Source organism: Equus asinus, chromosome 29 (genome assembly GCF_041296235.1).
Source record: "Equus asinus isolate D_3611 breed Donkey chromosome 29, EquAss-T2T_v2, whole genome shotgun sequence".
Lineage (NCBI taxonomy): Eukaryota > Metazoa > Chordata > Mammalia > Perissodactyla > Equidae > Equus > Equus asinus.
The window spans coordinates 32,387,919-32,413,586 of NC_091818.1; the positions used below are offsets into that span (position 1 = coordinate 32,387,919).

The window sequence follows — 25,668 nt, forward strand, 5'->3', positions numbered from 1 at the left end:
AAATAAAAAGAAAAAGTAACTGCCAGATTCCTGGTTATAACAGATTGTATGTGTACAGAGAAAAGCCAGCATTTGGATAGACATTCAAAAATAATCAAATGACTTAAAATATGTTTTGTGAAAGCTTTATCTTTAAGATTGGATGGACATTTTAAAGAAACCGTATGTTCTTTAATTTCTTAAACTCACTGGAAACCTACATACTTCATAAGGGTTTCTTTTTTTTATTATATTTAATCAATAATATTATTATTTAAGTAGAAAATTAAATTATTTCAGTTAAGTGAAAAGCTCTAAGACAGTATCATCAGAGCAGGGAAACAAAAGTAGGAACACATGTTAAACATATAACACTGTTTACTAATTAGCTGCTATTTACGATTGATTCGAATATGATAATCACTTCAAAGCAGTTTAACACTTTAAATTATCTACTTTTGGGTTAAATCAAAGTACTTGCAATTCCAAAGTGTTGAACTGCCAGAAAGAGCAATTTGTGACTCCATTAAGAATTTTTCACCTAAATCAGGGTTGGCAAACTACGGCCTGAACGCTGAGAATGGTTTTTACGTTTTTAAATGGTTGAAGAAAGAATCAAAAGAAGAAAAGTATCTCACGACACATGAAAATTATATGAAATTCAAAGGTGGAGTGTCCCTAAATAAAGTTTTGTTGGATGCTATGAACTGAATGTTTGTATCCCTCCCCCCTGCCCCCCCACCAAAATTCCCGTGTGGAAATCCTACCCGCCAGTATGATGGTATTAGGAGGTGTGGCCTTTGGAGGTGACGGGGCCATAAGGGCTCTGGGGTTAGTGCCCTTATGAAAGGGGCCCCAGAGAGCTCCCTTGCCCCTTCCACATCCGTGAACCAAGAAGTGAGCCCTCACCGGACACTGGATTTCTTGGCACCTTGATCTTGGATTTTCCAGCCTCCAGAACTGTGAGAAATAAATTTCTGCTGTTTGTAAGCCACCCAGTCTAGGTTATTTTGTTATCACAGCCAGAACGGACTACGACATTGGAACACACCCACGCCCATTTCTTTTGTATCATCGATGAGTGTTTCTGTGCTACACCGGCGGAGCTGAGTAATTACAACAGAGACTGTATCCCCCAAACTGAAAATACATACTATCTGGCCTATTAGAGGAAGATTTTGTGATCCTGATCTAAAATGGCTTCAAAGGGGAAGCTCTTACCATTCTAGTGTTAGAATGCAAGTATATTCTGCACTCTGCAGGGCCAGCCAGGGGCCGAATCAGTCACAGTCCGTCTTGCTGTCATCCGGGGAGCCCTCGGGCACTTGGCCGGGAGTCACAATTGATGCTCAGGTGATAGCACTTGTTAAAGGGCAGGATTGCAAACTCTGTAAAGAAAGGTGAAACTCTCTTTTAGTTCCAGGACTTCTATTTGAAAGATAAAACCACATTTTAATGATACTTTGAATACTTTTCATCCATGACTGCTGGAAACTGAAAGGTTCCTCTCAGGAGAGAGCCTTCGAGCTGCTCCGTTTCAGACACCATTAGAGGGGGCTCAGCATTTGATGCTGCTGTTTACCACTGTTGTCTCTCTCTCTCTCTCTCTCTTTTTTTTAATGGCTACAAGTGTCTCTTCATTTTTTCTTTAGGAACAGGTGAGGAATTTCCCAGTATAAAAATTAGCATCTCTGTATTTCAACCCACATGGTCACAGAAGGATGACCTACAAGAGTAACATTCTTAGAACATGAGTAAAGCAGGGTTTGTTTAGTATGTTAGAACAGTATGAATTGGCTACTTGTTATGTATGCTTTCAGTAAAGATGATTTTTTTTTTTTAAAGCACAACTTGCATATACTAGAATAGAAACTTTTGCTGCGTTTACATGTCGTGCTGAAACTACCGGGTTAAAATCCCACTTGATTTATGGTGCCAGGGAGGACTCTGTTTAGGGAGTGTAAGCCTTTTCCTTTGAGGAATTAGCAGATTTTTTTTACCTTATGGTCTTCTAATGATGCTGTCTCTTCTGAAAAGTAGTACGGTGCCAGTGCCTGTGTCCCAGGTGTCAAGGTGTGTCTGAGAGGATGAGATTAAGTAGATGTACACTCCTTCCTATCAATCATGTGCAGGGGGCCTGGCTGACCTTTGAAAGAAGCGATTCTCCATCCCCAGTCTGGCAAATGAAGTTCCGTTGGTCCTGGTGAATGCATCTTAGCTGAGGCTTTCTAGAAATAAGAGACGATCATGTCAGCTCACTTTTACAGGCATTTACTCCCTTTAGCCTGTAACTGGGACAGCAGATGGCTGGCTGATATTCCGGGTTGTCAGCCTGCGATCTGACTTGTTGCCCTGGGGAATGGTCACTTGCGAACAAGGAAACCAGGTCAGTGGTTTGAATTTAAAGTGACTGACTGACATTGAGTGGCAAAGAAATCAAGACTTGAGATTCTGTATTTGGTAAGTTTCTGCTGTTGAACAATAACTTATATCGTTCCTTGACTTGAGTACTCTCATTCTAATGAGGTGACTGAAATAAAAGCGTATTCTGAGTGAAGCTACATTGTAGAATCCAGTTTTAACTGCCTTCCTAAAACACAGCCTGCAGAGTGTGTGTGGGTTGCTATAGAAATGGTGGTTACTGAACCAGCTTTTTGTCATGTATGGTGCATATGTATACCCACTCATAATGGCCCGTAGTAGATTTGTCTCCGCTTCCGAGGTTGAACATTGCTGCTGATGCTGTGCTCATTGATCTGGTCCTTTTTGGGTAAGTCATGGCCAGCCTGCCCTTGAACGTGGAGCTTGATTTAAAATAGAGATCTAAGATTTTGTTCCATTTCATTGTTTTTTGTGGGGAGGAAGCGGTGGGAGTTCTTAAAGCACTAAATTATGTTTGTAACTTTAAGAAAATGAAAATAATAATATTATTGGCCTATCTTTTTCTCTATACGTTATCAGCCGCATGTCCAGATGGAAGGTGACATATTGGAATACTGAGGTGGAGTGATTGAATGAACTATATTACATTCTGTGGGGAAAAGTTAGAAGAAAAGAAGGGAATTCATTTCTCTAACAATTAAGTATGTATTTATATATGTGATATTAATTTTAGAACCACATGCATCATCTTTAATTTTTTCAAAAAGAACAGACTCAGTGGTTAAGGGTCTTCAACAAGGAAGGAAGCAGACTTACCTATCTAGTGTCCTGTCAATATATCCTTAAGAAAGATGTTATCTGAAATTGGTCTTCTCGCAGTGAAAGCTGTTTCTTAGAAACAAAGAAATAACTCTCAGGAAAAGAGTCTCTACTTTCTCAGATGTCAAAATTGCCTAGAAAAGTGAATGGGGCTTCTATTAGCTATGTAGGAGGAAAAGAAGGTAATTTACCTGCAAAGAAAGCTGATGGAAGTGATGTAACAGAAAGAAAAGAACACCAAAGGCATAGACTTAATTTTGGTAAATGATGACAGTCCTTGAAAACTTTATCTTGCCAGAGATCTTGGCTGCCAGGTGGCCAACAGACTGTGATTTGTTTTTGCGACACAGATCTGTATCTTTCTGCCACTATGGACCATTTAGCATCACAGTTGCGATGTTCCGCTCTTGTTGTCTGAGTGGAGTGGAGGAGGGCCCGGAACACACGCGTTGCCCATGGGGAGAATGAAGGCAGAGTGATCTCAGAACATGGACATTTGTTTTTCGATGTCGCCTAGCAACTCAAAAAACAATCTTGTAATATCAGTCCATTCCTAAGAATTGGTAAACCCTTTGTGTTGTAGCCCCCTCCAAAAATGAGCATTTTCAGTGAATAAAACCATCTCGTTCGCTCTATCGTAGTTGTGGTTCAGGGCCACTTTTGTTTTGAAACGCTATTCTTGGAGACTTAATTTTGCTGAAGTGTCATTTTATATAGAGCTAGAACTTCCCATGCTGGAGTTTAACTGAAACAATTTTTGGCAGGCTTTACAAATGACTGCTGCCCACTTTGTGGTCTTGAGTGTATAGATCAATATGTTCCTCCCGAAAGAGAATGTGTCTTATGTTACAGTGAACTCTTAAGCGCTTCTGGAGGATTCACTTTGCGGATTATCTGTGGCCAGTTTGTATCCTCCTGCTGGCTTCTCCCATCACCTAGAAGCCTCTGTACCCTCTTGCTTTGCTGCCACTTGGCCTGGATTTTAAGCACCGCATCTAACATGCTCCTTCTAATATCAGCCTGGGTGAAAAATAATTAGAAAGATAAAGCTGCCGTAATTTATTTCGAAACCAAGTACAGTCGTCTCTCTGTATCTGCGGGGGGTTGGTTCCAGGACCCGCTGGGGTACCAGAATCCTCAGATGCTCACGTCCCTTTCTATAAAATGGTGTAATATTTGCATCTAACCTATACACATCCTCCCCTATACTTTAAATCATCTCTAGATGACTTATAATACCTAATACAATGTAAATGCTATGTAAATAGTTGTTACACTGTACTGTTTAGGGAATAAAGACAAGAAAATAAAATCTGTGCATGTTCAGTACAGACCCAACCATCACAGGCCTTTTGATCCCCAGTTGCTTGAATCCATGGATGCAAACCCATGGATACAGACAGCCAACTATATTTTTTAAATGTCTTGTTTTCAGTTACCTCCACTGAAATAGGTAATTAAAAGGTAAAAATATTTTTGATAGATTTGAATATTGCACTGGATGCTATACAGCCAATAATAGGAGTGTGTGGAATATAGGTGGCATGTTGCCCAGCAACTGAGACAGCTTGGACTTGTATCCTGGCTCCTCCTCAAGTTACTAGTTGTGTGATCTTGAGCAAGTCCTTTAGCCTCTCAGGGCCTCAGTTTTCTCATCTATAAAATGGGAATAATAATAGTCATCGTCCCTACGTCAGAGAATTGTTGTGAATGGGGAGCACTTGCAGCAGTGCAAGGGGCTCTGTAAATGTTAGCCATCGTTATTATAATCATCACCGCCCATGTTTAGTTTGTGAATTTTTGGTGGAGCATGATATAAGAGAGAAGGACAGGTATAGTGAAGTCCTCGGGTCTTTAAATTTAATATCCCAGCCTCAGCCAAGGCTGCCACATTGCTGCTATGTGCCAGGTCCCCAATCTGATTGCTCAGTTCCGTGCCCTACTGGTTTGTCCCTATTTTGAATGTTATTGCTGTTCTCTTATTTCCAGATGACCCTCACAGTTCAGAATAGGTAATGCCTTTTAACTGGAGTAGAGTAGGAATCTGAGTCCCTTGGTCTGCAGAGTAAGGGCTGACCAGGGGGCGAGCCCAGCTGGCTGCCTGGCATCTGAACTTGAGTGTCGCTCTGCTCTTCTCCTTTCTTGCAACTCAGCGCCCTTGGTCTTTACGGCGACCTGTGATGTTGTCCTCACTTCACAGGCGAATAAACCAAGGACCGGAACTCGGGATGGACGAAGATCCCAGATGTCCAGGCTTTCCTGAGCAAGATCCCATGTTTCTCAAACCAGGGTCTGTAGACCCGGAGGGCTTCTTCGGGCTCTGGGAATTGTCTGCAAGGATTTTAAAACCTGGGGTTTTGCTTTTGATGATAATCTTCTAAAACTTAACATGAAAAATATTCTGCATCGTCTGGATTCAATACAGAATTATTTTCCAGTTTTACTGAAATATAATTGACGTACTAAGTTTAAGGTGTACAACATAATGGTTTGACTTACATATATTGTGAAATGATTGCCACTTTAGTTAAATGATTTAGTTAAATGATTTAGTTAAATGAGTGTGATTTTAGTTAATATCCATCATCTCACATAAATACAAAAAAAAAGAAAAAAATTTTTTTCCGTTGTGTTGAGAACTCTTAGCATCTACTCTCTTAACAACTTTCATATATACCATTCAGCCGTGTTAACTATAGTCCCCATGTTGTACGTCACATCCCCAGGACTTAGTTATCTTATAACTGGAAGTTTGTACCTTTTGATCACCTTCCTCCAGTTTCCCCTCCCCCCACCCTCTCAATACAGAATTTAAAACCATCAGATCCTTTTATTGCCTGAATTTGCATTTATAGACTATTTGATAGAATAGGACTAAAGGGAACTGAACAGCAGTAGAGGTCGCACATAAAGGACACAACTTCATCACATTGAGGAAAAGTGAAATTGAAGGATGTTGAAAGAGGAACATTTCGTAAGTTCAGCTCGAGAAAGGTCATAGGAGATCCGACTCAGCCATGCTCAGCTCAAAAGAAACCTCAGCCTGGCCATCAATGTCATGTTTATGTTGCAAGGGACAAGTTCCCTTCAGTAATATGTCATCAGGTATGGCATTAAATTGATGTTTTTAATTTGAATATTATTTTGAAATTTTACAGCCTGTTTCTTTTATAAATTCGTTTTGTTTTATAAAGTTAACACATTGTGTGGGAATTTCTTTTTCTTTCTTTCTTTCTTTTTTTTTTTTTTAAAGATTGGCACCTGAGCTAACAACTGTTGCCAATCTTTTTTTATTTCTGCTTTTTTTTTACTCCCCAGATCCCCCCAGTGTATAGTTGTATATTTTAGTTGTGGGTCCTTCTAGTTGTGGCATGTGGGATGCTGCCTCAACGTGGCCTGATGAGCGGTGCCGTGTCCGTGCCCAGGATCTGAACCGGTGAAACCCTGGGCCGCCGAAGCAGAGCGCAAGAACTTAACCACTCAGCCATGGGGCCGGCCTCTGTTTTTCTTTTTAAAGTGGTTTTATACGTTAATCAGGCCTGGAAATCATTGGTATGGAAGATAATCCTGGCCTGGTATCTACTTTAGGCAAAGCCTCATCAATACTCGAGATTTATTTCTGGAAAAATATCCATCACTGGGAAAACCTTTCAGATAGGTCATTTTATCTTTTGGAATAAAATTCTGCCTCTTAGTAGCTCTGCCTCTTGGCCAGTATCACCCTGAGACTGAGCAAGAGGGGCCCCTGCCCTAAGCCCCACAGGTAGAGGGCCTCGCTCTGACGCTCACCCAGCTGTACACTTTCCCCATAGGATCAGGCCTCACTGACCCAAAGGGATGTGGCTCCCTGAAAGCTAAGCTCCCCTCTCTAGAATACCGTCCTGGAATTCCCTGCCCAAATGGGCCTAAGCTGGCTTCCAGGCCCTTTCCTGCAGGTCCATCTCCTGGGGGCAGACCTCTCTGCCCATAACACAGGCCACCTGCACACCCCCAGGCCATAGAAGTGGCCAAGGAGAGGCTGCTGGCTGGGGCCTGAGCTTGGATATGTGAGTTAGCAGTCCACGTCCATGTGCACAAGGCTGAGGATGAGTTGAGAAGGGGGTGGGTCGCAAACCAACAATCCTTGTGCCTCTGTGTTCCAGCAAGTGCTCTGAGGAATCTAAGAACTCTATATTCGACCTCGGTCTTTAGGTTATTATAAAGCTATGACGGGAGAATAGGCACATTTATTTAACAATGCGATCGCTTGCCTTATAACTTTTAAACATTTAGATGTATTGTATCTGGATCTCCATTTATATTCTGGTCTTGGGTTCTGAGAATGTTAGGGGTCGCCCTGTCCTTGGGCAAATCACTGACCTCTGAACCTAATGTTTCTTGCCTCAAAAATGAGATACAGGAGACCTGCCTTTCCAGGCCGTGTAAGACTGAAGAGAGAGAATGCACATAAAGCCCCAGCACATTGCCAGGCGTGTATGAAGTTCTTCACGTCTTGTTCTTTTTGCCCCTTCTCTTGAATCATGCCTTTAAAATTATTTCTATGCAGACACGTGCTTGTAAATACCCAGAACACACACACACAACAAAGCCAGTACACACAACGCAGTTCGTTAGAGGTTCCCACAGAGGCAGCCTTGCTCGCTCTGCAATACAACACAGAGAGGTAGCTGTACCTGGCAGCCCAGCCATTTCTGATGCGCAGTCTGAAGTGTACCTAAATTTCAGGTGAAGAAACATAGGATCACTTGGGAAAAGATTTTTTTGCCTATTCCTTCTCAGCTGAGCTTATTCATTAGCAAAGCAGGTATTACTAGAAACCAGCATTTTTCATCACTCTTCTCAAAGCAACCCCGGAGGTGGGGGGCTACCATCTTTCTTAATGAGAAAGAAGCCCAAACTCAGCACAGGTAAGTGCTCGGGGCACACACATGGCCTCATAGGGAGTGTAGAAGGGGGATGCGAAACACCATTTCCTTCAGACCGCAAATCCCCTTCTTGTCCGAGGATCTCAGATTTTTGTGAATTCCTGCTTCTGTGCCAAGACTTAATGTGGCTTAATAGAATAATGGACTAAATCTGGGAATCCAAAACAACTCATTCTCAGATGTGACTGGTTTGGCCCATACAGTCGATTTGGGGGCATTTGTTTGTTTGTCGTGTTTTAATTTACTGCCAACACTTAAAAATTGAAAGATTTCCCACGGAATTCTGTCTTGGCTTCTCTTTTAAAAATTGAACAGTTTATTCGTTTCAGCAAATATTTATTGGACATCTTCTTTGTGCCAGACTTTACTCTGTTCTAGGCTCTTGGGATAAAGCAGTGAGAAAACAAGTCAGAGAAGGTCACTGTAATTATGAAGCTTTTCTCTAAATGAAGGAGACAGACAGCGAGTCAGTTTACTTCAAATGGCATAGTCCTATAAGGCGATTGAGCAGAGTGATGTCAGAGAGAATGTTTGGCTGGTCAGAGCCTTTGGAGAAGTGACATTTGAGCTGAGATCCTAAAGTCACCTAGGAGCCTAACATGGGAATGTCTCCGGGGCAGAATAACAGTCAAGGCAAAAGTCTTAGGGTTGGAACCAGTTTGGCCACACCGCAGCAGCCAGTTCACTAACCAGCACTGCCCCTTCAAGCAAGGACGCGCAGCATCTGTAAGCATATGAGTTTGCCAACTCTTGGCCTGTAGTCTGACCAGTGACTAGGTTATTTCTTAAATATAGTAGAAATATTTCCAAAGTTGTTTCAGGCACTGGCTGCCCAGTGGATACACCACAGCAACATTGTGGGAAATGACATCAGGGTTTTCTGAAAGAATTGCCACACCCACAACAGTGCAAATCATTGAGAGCTTTGCTACTCGAAGCGTGGTCCGAAGCTGGGGAGTTTGTGGGCACTGCAGAACTGCATGCATCAGAATCCGCATTTCAACAATATCTCTATTGGAACAGGCTCGCTAACAAGCCCTGGATTAAAGCATCCTACCACATCTGTCCAGATGTTTATAAACTTCTCTGTTACGCTATCCTTCACTTGGAGTGAGTTTTCTAATGCGGGGGATTACTGGCTGTGTCACCCCCAATCCTGGCCTGCTTCCCCGACCCAGTCCCTTCTGACATGTAATTACAAGATGGATATTGGATTTAGCGGGTAATGAACAAAACTTCTCTCCGTATGGGCCTAATTAGCCTGAACTCTGATACTACTTTCTGGAAATTTATATATACCTCTTAGAAATTCAAAATTCTCTCATTAAATTTTATTAATGCTATTATGCATCCTAATACTTCTGCCTACTTATTTAAGGCATAAGCTTATAACGCTGCCGGAATCTTTATGGTTTCCCATTATTGCTCTTTCCTGACACTTGTTTCAGTAAGCATTTCATTGCTCAGCTAAAGCTTAAAGGAAAGAAAAAAAATCAGTTGCTTAGAATAAATTTATTTTTAAGAATCTATTTCCCCAAAATTACCCTAAAAATACCCAGGGAACATGTTGGAGCTGAATACAGATTCATTTCTTGTTTTAATTTCTAATAATTCAACATATCTGTGATTTTATGCTTTGAACAGCAGGAGGTCAGTTATAGTGAGCTGCCTTCATTTTATTCTTCTTTAAACTGGCCCTGAAATGTACTTGCCCGAAGCAATAAGAATTCCACCATCTGCACCTAACTCTTGCTCTTCAGTTTGATTGCTTTCAACAAGCATGGTTAGATCATTGACCATCAGGTAAATACTTGGCTATGTAATTAACAAAGAATGTTTCCTCCTCATGGATTTCATGGAAAAAAGAAGGCTACTCCACAATATCATAAAAGTAGAATTTGTCACTGGTGCTGCTATACTGATGAATGTGACTTAGGGCTGATGGGGTCTTATACTGAGATTTCAGGGAGTGACCCCATCCCAGGATCTTGATGCTTCTGTATGTACAGCTGGTAGAAAAGTATGGTGGAGGTGACAGCTTAAGACAATGCAGACAAAAGCCCTGAAAAGTGAGTCATCTGGTTTCTAGAGAAATACAGCATATTCAGGGATCGGGAGAGACCCTCTGATTAAAACTAGCGAGAAGCAGCAGCAGCACTTGCTATGGATCTGAGAGGTGCAGACCTCTTAGGAAGACTGTTCCTCAAACGAGCCAATGCCATGCCATGGTGGTTATTCAGCAAGGTCACCCCAGCCCCAGGCAGGAGATGGTGGTTTTCCATAGTCAACAGCTGAGAAGCAAGACAGTCATCGGTTCCTGCCGTCCACATTCATGCCCACGTCATGCAAATATGTGTCTTACCTCTCCCTGTAAATGTTCCCAAACGTTTCACAGTGAAAATTTAGGTGTAGGAGTAGAAATGGCTGTATTTCACAGTGTGAATATTCAATATTCACCTTTTGATCGGTAGAACTTTTTGGAGATGGGTTTTCTGAGTAGCTATGGAATTTCTTCATGAGTCCCAGCTTACAGACCCAGGAGAACTCACTTCAGCCTCTTTCAGGAAAAATATATGTTAGAAGATGTTAGCTGAGTGAAGTAGAACTCCCAACTTAAGTGCTTAACCAATGAGGCCGTTTATTGTTTACATGACAAAAGAAATGTCAAACAGCCAGCTCTAGGATTGCTCCCATGGCTCCATGAGATCACCAAGGACCTTCAGTTCCTCTGCTGGGCCGTGTCCTCAGTTCACACAGCTAGAACATGGCAAAGCTGGAATTCACGTTCAGGGCTGCCTTATGCTGGGGAAGTTGTTCATGCGGTCCGTTGGCCCTCTATAATGCGGGGCTTTAACCTGCCCACTGTTCTCACGTCTGACATGGTAAGAGATCTCAATGTAAGAGCAGTGACTCATGTCCCTGTACACTGGCCAATGTGCAAGGTGCCAGCTTCAATTTGTAATCTGTTAAAGTGTGAGTTTTCACATACAGTTTCCTTTTCAAAATCAGTAGTGCTCCTGATATCAGGTTTTTCTGCTTGGTGCCAAATGCCAGGATGAGCTAGCGTGGCTGCTGAAATAGGGGATTCCGGGCAGAGTAAGTGTGCCAGGCAGGAACAGCAAGGTGAATCTGAACCTATAGGTCGTATGCGAATTAGATATGTGTTTTGGGCCCGTTTCCATATTTTAGAGTTCTTTCATTTGTTACATTTTTGAACTCACTTTTCTTTATATTTTGCAAATAAAAAGCTGATTTCCTTACTGCTTGGTAACCAGCAAGAAAATGGCACCCTTGGTGATTGCTAAGAGACCCCATCAGATCTCATAGGCGAGCAGAAGGCCTAGCTTGTTCGGCCTGTCAGTTATTGTATGTAACAATCCTGGTAGTTAAATGTGGCTTCCCAGTTAAGAACTCGGGGTACTTCATACACAATGAGACTCGCCAGCTGAATACATAACTTTTCAAAAGATGAGGATGATTTTTCAACAAAGTATTTATTCTTGAAAATATCTCTGAATCTTTCCATTGTGTAAGGTTTAACTCCAGAGAATGAGAATTCAGAGAAAAACTGATCTGAGGGTGTAGGGTTGCAGAAAAAACATACTGAACTTGGGTTCAGGATACCACGGTTCGATATCTGCTTTTGTTCCCCAGTCCCTCACACTGCCTGTGGACGTTATTCCAGACACAGTTCTAATAAGGTAGGTTGTCTAGTTCCCAACAGCAGACTGCCCCAGGGGGGGAGCTGGGGGTTGGTGGCGCTGAGGGAGCAGAGCTGATAACAGAAACACTGCTAACAGCACAGGGGAGGGAGAGAAGAAAGAAGAGAGAAAGGAAGGAAGGGAGGGAGAAGAGACAGAGGAAGGGGGCAGGGAGAAACAAACACGGGTGTCGGTGGGAGTATTTGGTTTAAGAGCAAACAGCTCTGTGTTCCCCAGCAAGGACCTAAGGGCATCAATATTTTAGAACCTGACATTGTAGTTGATCATAATCATGCCCTTGAGTCATCATGAAAAATCAAAATTATACTCAATCTTATAAGGCAGGAGTAAAGGATACTTTTTAGAATTCTAATACTGCCTTTTCAACCTTTGGCGAATAAGACCCAAGTTATATAGACGAAGAGGAGCTTCCGAACGATGTTAGGGAAATGTCCTTGGGGTTCAAAGGCTTTAAAAACTATTTGAAAATGGATGATCTAAAAATTTCGGTAATGTGGAATTTCATTCCCCGTGATGCCAGAGGAACCACTGTGTAACCGTCACACACAGAGTCCCAGGCATAGACACACCACCGGCCTTGGTCAGCCGCCAGTCTACCTCTGATGGAGCTTAACAGCTGGCGCCGCCCCCTGCAGCAGCAGCAGCTGTGCGTGAAGAAGGTGGCAGCCTGGCTGGGCCAGTGGGGCGGGGCACGAGGAAGCACAGGGTCCTGCCTGCACACCTTCACCAGGGGACCCGCCTTGAGACTCTGCATGTCCCAGCAGCTGCCTCGACTGCCTGCTTGTCAAAAGGACCCCAAGAGAGTCAGTATCTCGCCCTCCAAAGGAAGTGATAGGAAGAGGCCGAGAGGGAGTAGTGTGGAGCAAGGAGGGAGGGAAGCACAGGAGAGAAGTGGGTCTGAGGAGGCAGCTGTGCCAGCTGCTCTGCCCTTAGGGGCTGCTGTGTGTCTGCGCGCAGAGGAGACAGGCTTACCAGGACAGCCCTCCAGGCAGCTGTACTGACCCAGGAGGAGGCCAGAGGCCTTGCAGTTGGAGCTTTCCTTGGTCCACACTGCAGGAGCAAGCTGGTCCCTCCCCTGTTCTCCCTGAGCAGTGCCTGAGGCCCCCACTGGGCTGCGAGGGTCCCCCCTCTTGGCACCCTGGTCACAGGCCTGGTGGTCACAGAACCTTAGTCAACAGAAGAGACTCTGCAGGGGTCTGTTTGTTGTGCTGTCTGGATGACCAGGGAAGATTCTCGGCACTAGTTCCCCACCCACGAGTCCAAGGATCTCTTACACGCGCCAGCTCCTCAGGTGGGGGAAACATCCTCATCCCACAGTATCAGGATGTCAGTAATGAGAAGCATATGTTTCTAGTACACAATTCATTAATTCTTGTATTCCTTGTGGCTTATTTCCTCCCACAAAACACAGAAAGCCTGGAAATGACTTTTGCCAATAACAGCATGATTGTTGAAGCCCAAGACTGTGTCACCCTTTATTCACTGAAAATGTGTACATTTTACGGAAAACTTGGGCCAAAATAAATGCCTCTTTCCCAGCTGGCTCTGTTCCCTTGAGTGTGAAAGGGTAGCGTCCCGCTGTTAACCGCGCTTCCGGAAGATCTTTCCTGCCAGCCACACCCGGTTTTTCACACAAGGCCATCTGATATTATTTTTTGGGTTGCATGTCTGGCTTTCACTCCTTCTCAAGTACTGTTAAGTTCCTACGCCAGGGATATTTCTGGGTGCTGAGAAGCAGACAAAAGAAATAGAAGACACCCGGGCCCACACTCACGGAGGAAGTAGGACATAGGACAGCAGGGTGGCAACTTAGCAAGGTATGTTTCTGGAACTCTGATGATGCAGTAACACGTGCCCTGGGAGCGCCAAGACAGGAAGATCCCCGAGTGCTGGCGGAACTCGGGATGAACACGTGATGTGACTTGAATTTTGAAAGATGGGTAGATTTTGGGAAGAGAGAAAAACCATGTGAGGTTGGAGCATCAGTTGCAGGCAGAGTCACAGAGTTGGGTCAAAGTGTGCATTATGAGGACCAACCTGGGAAGAACCAATGTGGGCGAGGGGTGGGGGGTGGGGTTAGGTGCCGAAAAGCTCTAACCAGGCCATGCTTCCATTTACAGGCTTCAGTGGCCCCCATTGTAATGGCATTGGGAGCCCTTCCCAGGCAGATGCTAAACTCCACTCCAGCCCCTGCCCAGCTTCTCCCTCCCTCCTGCCTCCCTGTGCCTCCATCCCTTCCCCAGACATCTTCCATGCCCGATACACTTTGCATGCTTTTGTGCACACTATTTCCGTATGCCCTCCTTCTCTTTCTCTCTGCTCTCTGCTGCCCTCCCACAACCCCCCCCCCCCCCCCCGCCGGGCTGACAGTCCTGCTTGCTCATCAAAGCTCAACTCACCCCGAAGCCTTCTCCGCCCACCCCAGGTGGCAGTCCTTCCTCACCAGCTCCCAAAGCAGCTGTGTGTTCGTGAGCCACCGGCCTTTGTGGCTTCCACCAGCATCACTGCCATGACTGCCTGACCGTGGGCCCTCCAGGCTGGACCTGGCGACTTGTTAGCTGGGTGGTGTGTGTGTGTTCACCCCCCACTAGGCTTGCCCCAGATGTAACTGGGAGGTATTTTCAAAGTCTCTTTCCACTTGATGTGCTGTGTTGTAGAAGGCAGAGGCAACTCAGGCATCGGAGTAGTGTGCTTTACCCTTGAGTGAGCAGGAATCAGGACTCCTACCGGCTTTTTTTCCTCTCTGGGTCCCCGTCAGCCTAACCTAGTATCTGCTCCATTTGAAGAGCAGTGACTCAAGAATCTAATCTGGGGAAAACCGTGAACCAAGGAATGCGTGGCCATTTCCTGGCTGATAGGGGTTGCTATTTGGGAGAGCGTGTGTGGGCGTGGGGTGTGGCGTAAATCGTGAGCTCAACAGGATGGGATCCCCCGGGGGAAAACTGGAAGGCGGTCGCAAACAATCCGTTCTCCACCTTCAGGGAAACTTTCTTGTCAAACATAGAAACCCTTCGGCCGCCTGTGTCAGATGGCCTCTGTTCCTGCTTCCTTGGTAGCCCAGGAGAAGTAAGTGATGCTCTGAATGCCTACATCCTCTCTGGGTTGTTGTTCTTCCGCAGATGAGTCTGAGTTGGGCATCCTTGTTCTCAAACTCATTCTAGAAGCCTTCCAGCTTCTCGGCTAACTTACAGTGAGATCCTCTGGGGCCCGTTGCATGGGAAGCTCAGACCATGCAAGGCGCCTGCTGACGCCCAGCCTCTCCCAGCTTCCTCCTTTGTTCCACGGCTGTCTGAGGAGAGGAGGAGGTGGGCGATGGGAGGCATTGCCTCGGGCACCTTTCCACCCACTATATTTGAATGTTGCTATGGCAACCCATAGGCCCTAGAAGCAGCCCGAAGTATTGTTTCTTGCTTTAGGGGAAAAAAGAAATCCACTGTTGCCACCTCAGCAATGTGTGTGTACGGGAAAGGCGAGTGTAGACTATTTGGTGCACTGTTGCTGGGTTTCGGCCTCCAGTGGGCAGGGGTACACACGTGGCCACTTAGGGGATGGATGATTAGGCAGGGAGCCGAGCAGTGCAGCCCTGTGGGCAGAGCCGGAGCCCTGCGTAAGTGATCGATGTCTCTGTGCTGGGGGACCGCGGCAGGTGTGCCCGCGCCCCTAGAAGGCCTGGCCGGCGCTCTCCCCGGCCTTCTGCTGCCGTCATGGGCCGCAAAGCGGATTCTGTGCAGGTGAGACACGTGACAGCCAAGCGACCTTGGGCAATGGCTCTGCTCCTGGAAACGTCACAAAGAGAAAAGGATCAAACTCTGGAAGATTGATAGGAAATGTGGCAGGGTGGAACGGAAGAAGTAGCATGGGCCTTGAGGACAGACAGACAGACAGACAGACCTAGGTCTGCTCTCGACCACTGGGAGGCCTTGGGAGAGTTACGTAGCTCCCCAGTCTTCAGTGTCCTCATCCAAAAAGGCAAAATAAGTCCGACTTCTAGCGTTGTTGTGAGAATTAAAGATAATGTATATAAACACATCTACTGTGGCTAGCCAGGCGTAGGTTCTCATTGATGTTAAAAACTAGTTGAAAGTAAAACTGAAGGAGAGCGCAGACCTGGACTTATTCGGTGTTTCCTAGCATCGGAACCAACTGGAAGCTCTTTAAAGTAGTCACCTAGGCCAGGCTTATTGGGTCAGAATTTGCAAAGGTGGGACCAGAGAATCTATATGTTTTTTAAAAACTTCCCTAAGTAATTCTGATGTAACCAGGTTCTGATTCCAGATAGGAAATTCATATATTTGCTTAAGGATAAAGAATATAAACAGCACTGAATTTCCCCCCTTTTTTCCACTTCCACCAGCCCTTATCATGCTATCTGTATTCCACATCTAAAGTCCAAATGCTTCTGCTAAAATTATGTGTGTTTGGAAGCAGGGACATTTGATAAAAGTGGTTGGAAGTAGTTTAATCACCAAGGCAAAGGAAAACTAAAGTTGTTCGGCTCTTTCCTGCAGGGAGTTGAAAAGAACCTACAGAGAGCTGTATGCAGGCTCAGATGACAGGTGGACCATCTAGCCTATCTAATGGGTCATAAACATGACATTTAGAGTGACTTGTGCAATACATGTAAGCCTTAAATAGGGGTTTAGCATGCACACAGCTGAAGTTGTTTTCTGCATCCCACAGGAACGTGGCTGAAGAGTGGGCTCGGCCTGGTGCACCAGGAAGGCAGCCAGCTGGTGTGGACATACATCGCCCCTCAGTTGGGGTTCTGGGTGGCAGCCATGTCTCCTCCCAACCCAGGTAACACGAAGCCAGCACCTTTGATGATGGCGTTGATGTCTTTGAGGCTTCAGGCTAAGGATGCTTTTGAGAAAAACTTCCTCAAAACCATCACATCTTACTCCAAAAAGGTGGAAAGGCTAAAAAACCCAAATGATGAAACTAAGGTATTTCCTGGGGGTGGGGGAGTTCTGGTTGGAACTCTCCCATCTAGGACAAGAATAATGCATAGAAAATAGTCTTATCTTATGTCTCTCTTTTGCTCAGACAGCTGCCATAGGAAATGCTTAATCTAAAGCGCTCAGAGGCGGTGCGGACCTCCTCCCTAATTCCTGAAACAGCTGTGGCTTGGCATAGGAGAACGTGTAGGGAAAGGCACTCCACAGAGGGTCCAGCGGAAAGTCACCGTGGGAGGCTTCTTGGGGCAAAAACCTTGATTTGGCATTTCTGAAAGGCTTAAAAGCAAACCAGTTGCTTTGTGTCTAAAAGAGTATTCATCTCCATTTAAGATCTGTGAATTAGCTCATATTCTCCAAAGGGCAACTCAAAGTTTATTTTTTTTAACCTATGTGCCTTAATTTATCCCAGCGACTATTCTAGAATTGTTTTTCAAAATAGTCATCGTAGGAGACTTATTTCTAGTGATGGCTTCGGTTGCTCAAAATGCCTTAGAATCTGCATCACCTGGCCTGCCTTCATGAGTGGAGCTCTTTGTTGGTGGCAAAGCTTTATAATCAGAGAAAAATCTTTGATTTTTCATAGACACAGCTAAAAGTCATGCACATCTGAGTCTGGTGAGTAAAGTAGGTGACTGAGCGAGGTCAAAAAATGTGCTGATTAAAAGGTATCTCTTGTCAACCATGAAGGCAGTTCCAAAATGGGAGTCCAGAATGTTTTACCAACAGAATTGTCACTGGAAGGAACACTGAGACTCCCAAAGTCACTAATTTGATGGAGTCCATTCCTAGAGGGGCGTTGAAAAATCTGTCACATTTACTTTATACTCCCATACTGAGGAAATTTACACTTCACGTCTGTGTTTTAAGAGCATCTATTTCCCTTTATGATATTGTTCCTGAAGCCACATAGGCCTGAGCCGGGTACAGAAATGCCTCAGTCTCCAAATCTGAAATATCTAGAATATGATTAAGAGTAAGGAAGGAGGGAAAAGAAATTCCTGACGTTCCAAAGTCAAGGCCACAAAGCCCATACATTAAAGTTAACTTTGATTTTAGGTATGTTTCAAACAACAATGGCTATCAGTTTTCCCATCGTGTGACAGATTAATAGATACTTTTGTAAAGAGAAGAGAAAGAATTGCTGGGTGTAGGTTCACCGTAGCTTCCTGGCAGTGAGGGAAGAGAGAGAAAAACTATCAAAAGCATACATAGCCAGCTCTGATGGCATTTAACGTAGAAACAGATCTGCTGGTAACCTCACAGCCGTCACTTTTGTCAAACGAATTACAGCGATGCTGTGCTTTCATGAGCCCAAAACCAACAAGAAAGTAATTAGAGTTTTTCTCTTTAATTCCCTGTTTAAGAAGGAAATGAAGTATGGCTGTGAATTTTATAAAGATTTCCGTTGGCAGAAGTTGGAAATAATAACATTTTAAGTACTTAAAGGACCAAACTTCAGTTATTTGGAAATGATTTTTATGTGACTCAGTGACTTCTGCCAAAGCCTTGCCTGTGTCTGACAGGGTTCTCTTTGTATAAAAAATGGTTTCTCTGAACGATTAAGGCAGGATAGAGTTGGCTGTTATTTTTTCAACTTTTGTAAATATTATTTCCACCCTCCTACCTCCTTGAAGTGAATTATATTTGGGAAAGAATGGTGTTATCTTTTGAACTTAAGTAATGTCACTGTTTTAAAAAACTAGTAAACTTCCTCGAATTTATCTAGCTCTTAAGAGATCTTCCTTCAGAAGATTTTTGAAGACCCTTAGAATATCAAAAATCAATAAGTATGTGGGTATATATAGTGTTTAATAATCATATCCATGCTACTCTCACATAATGTAAAACCACATTTCTTCCTTCACAGCTATCAGTGCACTGTCCTAGACACCAATAAGTGCCCCAAAATTATAATTTGGTGAGGTTTTCTTTGTTGCTGTAGACCTGTTGTCAGTGACATTAAGATAGATGCTCACTACTGTTCAACATAAAGAGTCTGTTCCCCCACCTCTTGGAATTCTTTACAATGTGAATTAAAAAGAAATTTTTTTAATTTATCTCTGACCACCTTGTCTGTAAGTTCTGGAGAGGTCTGTGGCCACATAAGATAAGCCATTTTGAAAAGCTATTGTAGAGAAAGATTTTATTTATAAAAACGGAACGGATTTTAGAAACGCTTGACACTTCTGTAGTAAGCTGTGGACTTTGGTTAAGTCATAGTACATTTCTGTCCTATAGCTCAGCTGATTGATTTCGACAGAGTCCTCTCTACGCGGTAATTGACTGCCCAGGGAAAGCGAGAATAAAATGTCGCGATTGTTTTTCCTCCTGCCATAGGAAATTCCCAGATATTCAGTCCATCTCTCTGCTAAGAGTCCCACTCATTATATGATCATGCATCCATTTTCTTTTTAAAAGATCGCATTGAGAATGCTAAACGTGCCACCGAATGCAGCTCTCGTCCTGGCTGAGGAGGGACCCTTGACCCCCTGCATTTAGGGTTTGAGTTTTCAGAGTGCTCCTGGCCACAGCTGCTTCAGTAACGGGCGTGGTGATCCCTTTTCATTGAGTGAAATTATGGTGATGCTACTAGCATATCTCTAAAGGCTGTTTTCATCTGGCCCCTGCTCCACGCCCCGGCCATTAAGAGTAAGAAAAAGATGTTATGTTCTCAGTTAATTATCCCTCTTCTGATTTAAAGGTTTTCACGAATCTAAAATGTCCTTTTCTGACCTTCTAGGTCCCGTTGTCACACAGGACATCACCACGTACCACACGGTGTTCCTTTTGGCCATTTTAGGAGGAATGGCTTTCATTCTTTTGGTTCTGCTGTGTCTCCTTTTGTATTATTGCAGGTAAAGTTTTACTGTTTTGGCAGTATCTTTTTTTAGTTAGGAATTTCTTGTGCAAGCACAGCTGTGGAGGTCCTTTTTTTCTCATGCAACTGTATCTAAGAACTGAACATTGGTCATCTAGGTTGCAAACAAACAAGCAGGATGTCGAAGTCTGCTGTGTATGACCTTTCTTAGAAGGGAAGTTATAAAACACAGTTTGACAGTTGTTATATGATTCATTCAGACTGTTCCTAAGTGCTGATTAAGAAATGATATCTTTAAGACTGGCCCAGTGGCATAGTGGTTAAGTTCTCGGGTTCGGGTCCCGGGCTTGGACCTACACACCACTTGTCCAGCCATGCAGTGGCAGTGTCCCACATACAAAGTAGAGGAAGATTGTCACAGATGTTAGCTCGGGGCCAATCTTCCTCAGCACAAAAAGAGAGAGAGAGAGATGATATTCTCAAGGACAAAGCAGAACTATTCTTCTGTGATGCCTCATCTCTATTGTAGACTCTTGGGTAACCGCTTTTGAATGAGTAACTTGGATGTACTTAGGAAAGCCTGGGGGTGAAATCTGCCGATGGTGCTGCGCGGAATTAAAATGAGGACAAGGGTGTGGAGTGAGGAGGCTTGTGGCTGCCGATGAGTTGTTTTATCTTGTTTCTTCATATGGAAATTGAGAATTAGGATTTTACTGGAAAATTTACTGTTATGAGAATCTTTAACATTTGGGTTTGATTTGTGTCTTTGATCACAGGCGGAAGTGCTTAAAACCTCGTCAACACCATAGAAAACTGCAGCTTCCCACAGCCCTCGAGAGTTCCAAAAGAGATCAGTCAACTTCCATGTCGCACATCAACTTGCTGTTTTCACGTCGGGAGTCGGAATTCCCTGGCCCGCTCTCTGTCACCAGTCATGGCCGCCCGGACGCCCCGGGCAAGAAGGAGCTGATGAGCGGGGTCCATTTAGAAATGATGTCTTCCAACGGCGAGGTGGACATGCACACCCCGATGCTGAAGCTTTCCTACAGTACCTCACAGGAATTCAGCTCTCGGGAGGAACTTCTCTCTCATAAGGAAGAGGACAAAAGCCAAATCTCCTTTGATAACCTGACACCGAGTGGGACGTTGGGAAAAGACTACCGTAAGTCCGTGGAGATCTTTCCCTTAAAGTCCAGGAAATCCATGGAAAGAGAAGGCTATGAGTCCCCTGGCAACAGTGACTACAGGAGGAGTTACAATGCCATGCTCTCACAGCCTTTGTTTGAAAAGCAAGACAGAGATGGTCAGGCCTCCATCAACCACATTTCCACGGGAAGCAAGCTCACCATTCAGGAACATATGTACCCCGCGCCTTCATCTCCTGAAAAAGAACAGCTGCTGGACCGCAGACCTACCGAATGTATGATGTCGCGGTCAGTAGACCACCTGGAAAGACCAACATCTTTCCCTCGGCCCGGCCAGTTGATCTGCTGTAGTTCCGTGGACCAGGTCAACGACAGCGTTTACAGGAAAGTATTACCTGCCTTGGTCATCCCCGCTCACTATATGAAACTCCCAGGGGACCATTCCTATGTGGGCCAGCCCCTGGTCGTTCCAGCTGACCAGCAGCTCGAAATAGAGAGACTGCAGGCTGAGCTCTCCAGTCCTCACGCCGGGATCTTCCCACACCCCTCCTCGCAGATCCAAGCCCAGCCCTTATCTTGCCAGGCAATCTCTCAGCAGCACTTGCAGGATGCAGGGGCACGGGAGTGGAGCCCGCAGAACGCATCCATGTCAGAGTCTCTCTCCATCCCAGCATCCCTGAACGATGCGGCCTTGGCTCAGATGAACAGTGAGGTCCAGCTCCTGACCGAAAAGGCTCTGATGGAACTTGGGGGTGGGAAGCCGCTCCCACACCCCCGGGCCTGGTTCGTCTCCCTGGACGGCAGGTCCAACGCGCACGTTAGACATTCCTACATTGACCTCCAAAGAGCTGGAAGGAACGGAAGTAACGATGCCAGTTTGGATTCTGGTGTGGATATGAATGAACCAAAATCTGCCCGGAAGGGAAGAGGAGACCCCTTGTCTCTCCCGCAGAACCACCCACCCGTCCAGGAGCATCCGCAGAAAGAGCCGAGGGCCACTGACGGCACCGCCTACACGCAGCTCGTGTACCTGGACGACATGGACCAAAGCGGAAGTGAGTGTGGTACCACCGTCTGTACCCCCGACGACAGTGCCCTGCGATGCTTGTTGGACAGCTCCAGCCGGAGGAGCGGCAGCCAGCTGCCCAGCCTGCAGGAGGAGACGACCAAACGAACTGCAGATGTCCCCCCGGAACCATTAGCCAGTCCCGAACAGAGCCGATCTGCTCACGAGGACGAGGAGGACGAAGACGATGACGACGACCAAGGAGAAGACAAGAAGAGCCCCTGGCAGAAGCGGGAGGAGAGACCCCTGATGGCATTTAACATTAAATGAGCTATCGCACAGCCACCCAACAGTGGAATATAACAAAATTGCCAAAAATTCTTTCTTAAGGAAGCGCTTACCTGTTTGCAGAGGAAGTCCAGCAACGGCGACCGTGGGAAGTGGACTTTTCCTGCATTACCATTTGCTGTGTAAATGTTAGAAAGGAGTTCAAGTTATTACTCAGATAAAGGATGTGTTCATGGAGGCCTCACCTCCAGGGAGGTGGCGAACGTAGGTGAACCTAGTGTCTGAATGTCATTCCACGTACTTGACATGCCCACCCCCCCAGGACACTGAAAAACCACAAGTGATGTTGCTGGGTTCTGATGATAACCTCAATTCTCCCTCAGATCCTGGGAACAGACGAAACTCTTTTTGCATTGCTTGAATCGATTTTATCACGATGATGCTCCTGTGAAGTTATTATTGAGAAATTAGCTTGGCACCTAGTGTCTCGAGGTATGCGTTATCTCAACGGAAAGCTATGCATTGCTGCTTCGTGGTCTGTCTTTGCTTCGATTTTCGCTTTGGTTAGGTTGCGTTTGGGGTTTGCTTTTTTAAAAACAGTTTGGTTGTAAAGATTTTCTTCCTTTCTTTTCATCTGTCCTGCTTCTCAGTGGTTTATTTCGGTGTCTCCTTTCAGGAATTCCTAAGTGTCATCTCTTCACATCCAAGCCTTGTAATGAAATCGTACTGAAGTTTTTCTCAGCTAAGAGTCCTTCAATTCTGGTCCCATTAACTCCAAGTGCCTTTTTTACAGTGACAACAGACAGTCCCTCACTTTGTTTTGCTCTGTTTGTTTTTCTTAACTCCTTTAATTGAACTGCCTGGATTTTATAAAGTTATGAGATGATACCCCTTTTTCTTTATATTGCATGCTGCCAAGTGCCCATTTGTGCTCAGAATTCTCATTTTGACGCGGTGTACTCTCTAGTTCTCCTGTGTGACGTGGATTCTGTTTAGCTGAGTAGACTAGAGGACACTTAGAGATGACCGTCCCCTCTCCATCCCTTTGGCCACTAGCCACCATTATGGTTTCATTGGCTGTTTGTATATACGGTTACATATTAACTCTGGAATCCTATGGGCTGACCTTTGCTCACCAGATATGGAGTATGGAGTGAGCAAGTGCACCGAATGTGACTATTAAATAAATCCTATGTACTATCCGAAAGTGCCAGAATGACTCTTCTGTGCATTCTCCTTAAAGAGCTGCTTGGTTATCCAAAAAGGAAAATTCAAAATAAACTCTGAAGAAGAAAAAAACCTGTTTTGTGGTCCTTGTCATTCATTCTGAGCCATTTTTTGTTTCAAAGTTGTTAGTAAGAAGTTCTTATTCATTCCTTAGCAGTCTGAAATGCTGGTTGTTGGGCTTAGATTTAAAGACTGCCACCTAGACACCTAGGAATTTCCAGTAGGGTTAAAATTGTTAAAATCCACCTTCGTGTTTAATTTCATTCAAGAACACGAGGTAGCATTTTGTGGTGTTTCAGAGAGGGAGAAATGTCTGCATTTACAAGAAACTGATGTTTCTTTTATGTTCAGTATTGATCCACCTTGGACCAGCTTCAAAAAAATTTCATTAAAATGACCAGAATCATCCCAGAGGTGTAAAACTGGGCATCGACGTCCTTAATGGAGATGTCAGGACATAGAACAGATTGGTGGAAATAAATTAAGCTGGTGTGTTTACAGCTTCCTTACAAAATCTTTATTTGTGAATTCCATGCAGGCAGAAAACCTATCAAGCTGATTTTTTCGTATTCTAATTTCTCGAATGTTGATGTATTCTGCTTTTAAGCAGGAAAACAGTTGCGAGACACCCCAACAGTGCTGGGGCATCTCAGTGGATGGCAGTCTGGTTTAACAAGTGAGGGACCATTTGGGAGTGAACATTATCACCAACAGGTGGCAGGCGAGCCCTTGCAGACTTCACTAGAGTCCAGGTGAGGGCCATTGGTCAGTTACCCTCCAAAGAAAAAGTAAGTGGCCTCTCCAAGAATACCCAGAGCCAGACATAGGTGACTGGAGGATGCTGGGAGATCCCAGCCCTTACAGCCCTGCCTAAGGTTGCTGCCAATTAAATCACCTCCTTAAAGCATCGGTGTCCAAAAGAGCTTGCGTTACAGTGCTCGTTAGCGGTGAAAAGTAGGTAACAACTTAACTGTCAATACTGATCATGGGAGATTTGGCAGGAAGATTGGGAGGGGGCAGTCTGACTCCTCCTCTTCAAGTGGGACATACCTGGAAAGGACCGAGTAGCCAGCAGTGGTCATAAGACACTGTGTGCCTAGGAAGACAAGGGTTTGTCAAAGGGAAATTGGTTCTGCCAGAGACGAAGCTTAACTCGTTTTACACTCATCCAAAATGAGGCTCAGAGGTTAACATTTTTGCTCACGGTGCCGACGCTGATCACCAGGCTAGAACTGTCTGGAGAGAGCACCGTGACTGCGGATTTTAAACATTTCATTTCTCTTCTCTCTAGCCTAATGAGGGTAAGATATGTCACAGTGGTCCAAATCCAAAGGCATCTTGCTTACGCCACCTAGTGGTGAGCTCCCATCTGCCTAGTAAGGAGACTGATCTGGACCAAAGCTGTTCAGGGCTAGCGCAGGGAAGAGGGGGTGGGTGCCCAGGGATGACTCGGAACTGGTTCTGCCCTCCAGGTGGGATGAGTGAGGAGACGGGGACTGACGTTTGTTGAGTCTCTACCGTGGAAACGATCTATTAGGAACAGTAGTGCATTCAATCCTCAAAATTCATTCTCCTTTGTTTTGCACCTGACTAAACTGAGGCTGAGCGGTTAAGTAATTGAGGTCACTCAGAAGCGGTGCTCTTCTGCTTAAACAACCAGCTCCCTGGCGATGAGTGCATTTAAGTTATAAACGTTCCTGATAAGGGATGTGTAGGACACAACTTAGAAATCATAATAAAATACATGATACTCCACTGTAAGTTCCATTTGACAATTGGTTCCCACAGAATTCTTTCGTTGGCTGTTGTCATAGCCAACCTGTTATTGCAATTGACAGAAGGGTGTAGTTCTGACATGAACATTGATTGATCTTTTTTATATTAATGATTAAGGTGAAACAACGAAGATACATGTCAGAACTTGCAGGCGTTTGTCAATCACGGAGTGACTTCTTTGCTGAATCAGATGATAGTTTTGGAATACAGGAAGAATATTTTCTCAATTTTTTGTGCTATTTGCAATGCAGTGGCTCCAGACATGATATAGTTTTAAGTTTAATCTGCATGATTAACATTTTCTGTCACTTTCTTAAATCTAGACATTCAACAAATCAAGCCTCAATTTGTAGCATGTGCCCATTTCCATGGTATAAATACTCCTGGCATGGCCAATTTCAAGCAACCAGTGTGACATCATTGCACACAAGAGTTGTGAAGAGAGGCACAGTGGCACACAGTTCTATTTCCACCAGATACAATAAAGGTAAGGAACCTCAAGAGCATTGTCAGACTTACAGTTGATCCTCATTATTTATGGATTCCATATTTGTGTATCCGCCTACTTGCTAAAATTTGTAACCCCAAATCAATCATCACTGTGCCTTTGCGGTCATTCACAGACG

General features: G+C 44.6%; 1 protein-coding gene across 1 annotated transcript in view; it reads left to right on the top strand.

Moving 5' to 3' along the window:
* FAM171A1 (family with sequence similarity 171 member A1) overlaps positions 1-23,342 on the top strand; it is a 132,176-nt gene extending 108,834 nt beyond the window's left edge. Inside the window, exons 6-8 of the mRNA XM_044762108.2 lie at positions 16,508-16,624; positions 19,523-19,637; positions 20,377-23,342. Of these exons, the coding sequence (XP_044618043.1) occupies positions 16,508-16,624; positions 19,523-19,637; positions 20,377-22,081 (1,937 nt within the window). The 3' untranslated portion in view covers positions 22,082-23,342. The remainder of the gene's footprint in view (positions 1-16,507; positions 16,625-19,522; positions 19,638-20,376) is intronic.
* Positions 23,343-25,668: the final 2,326 nt, after the last annotated feature.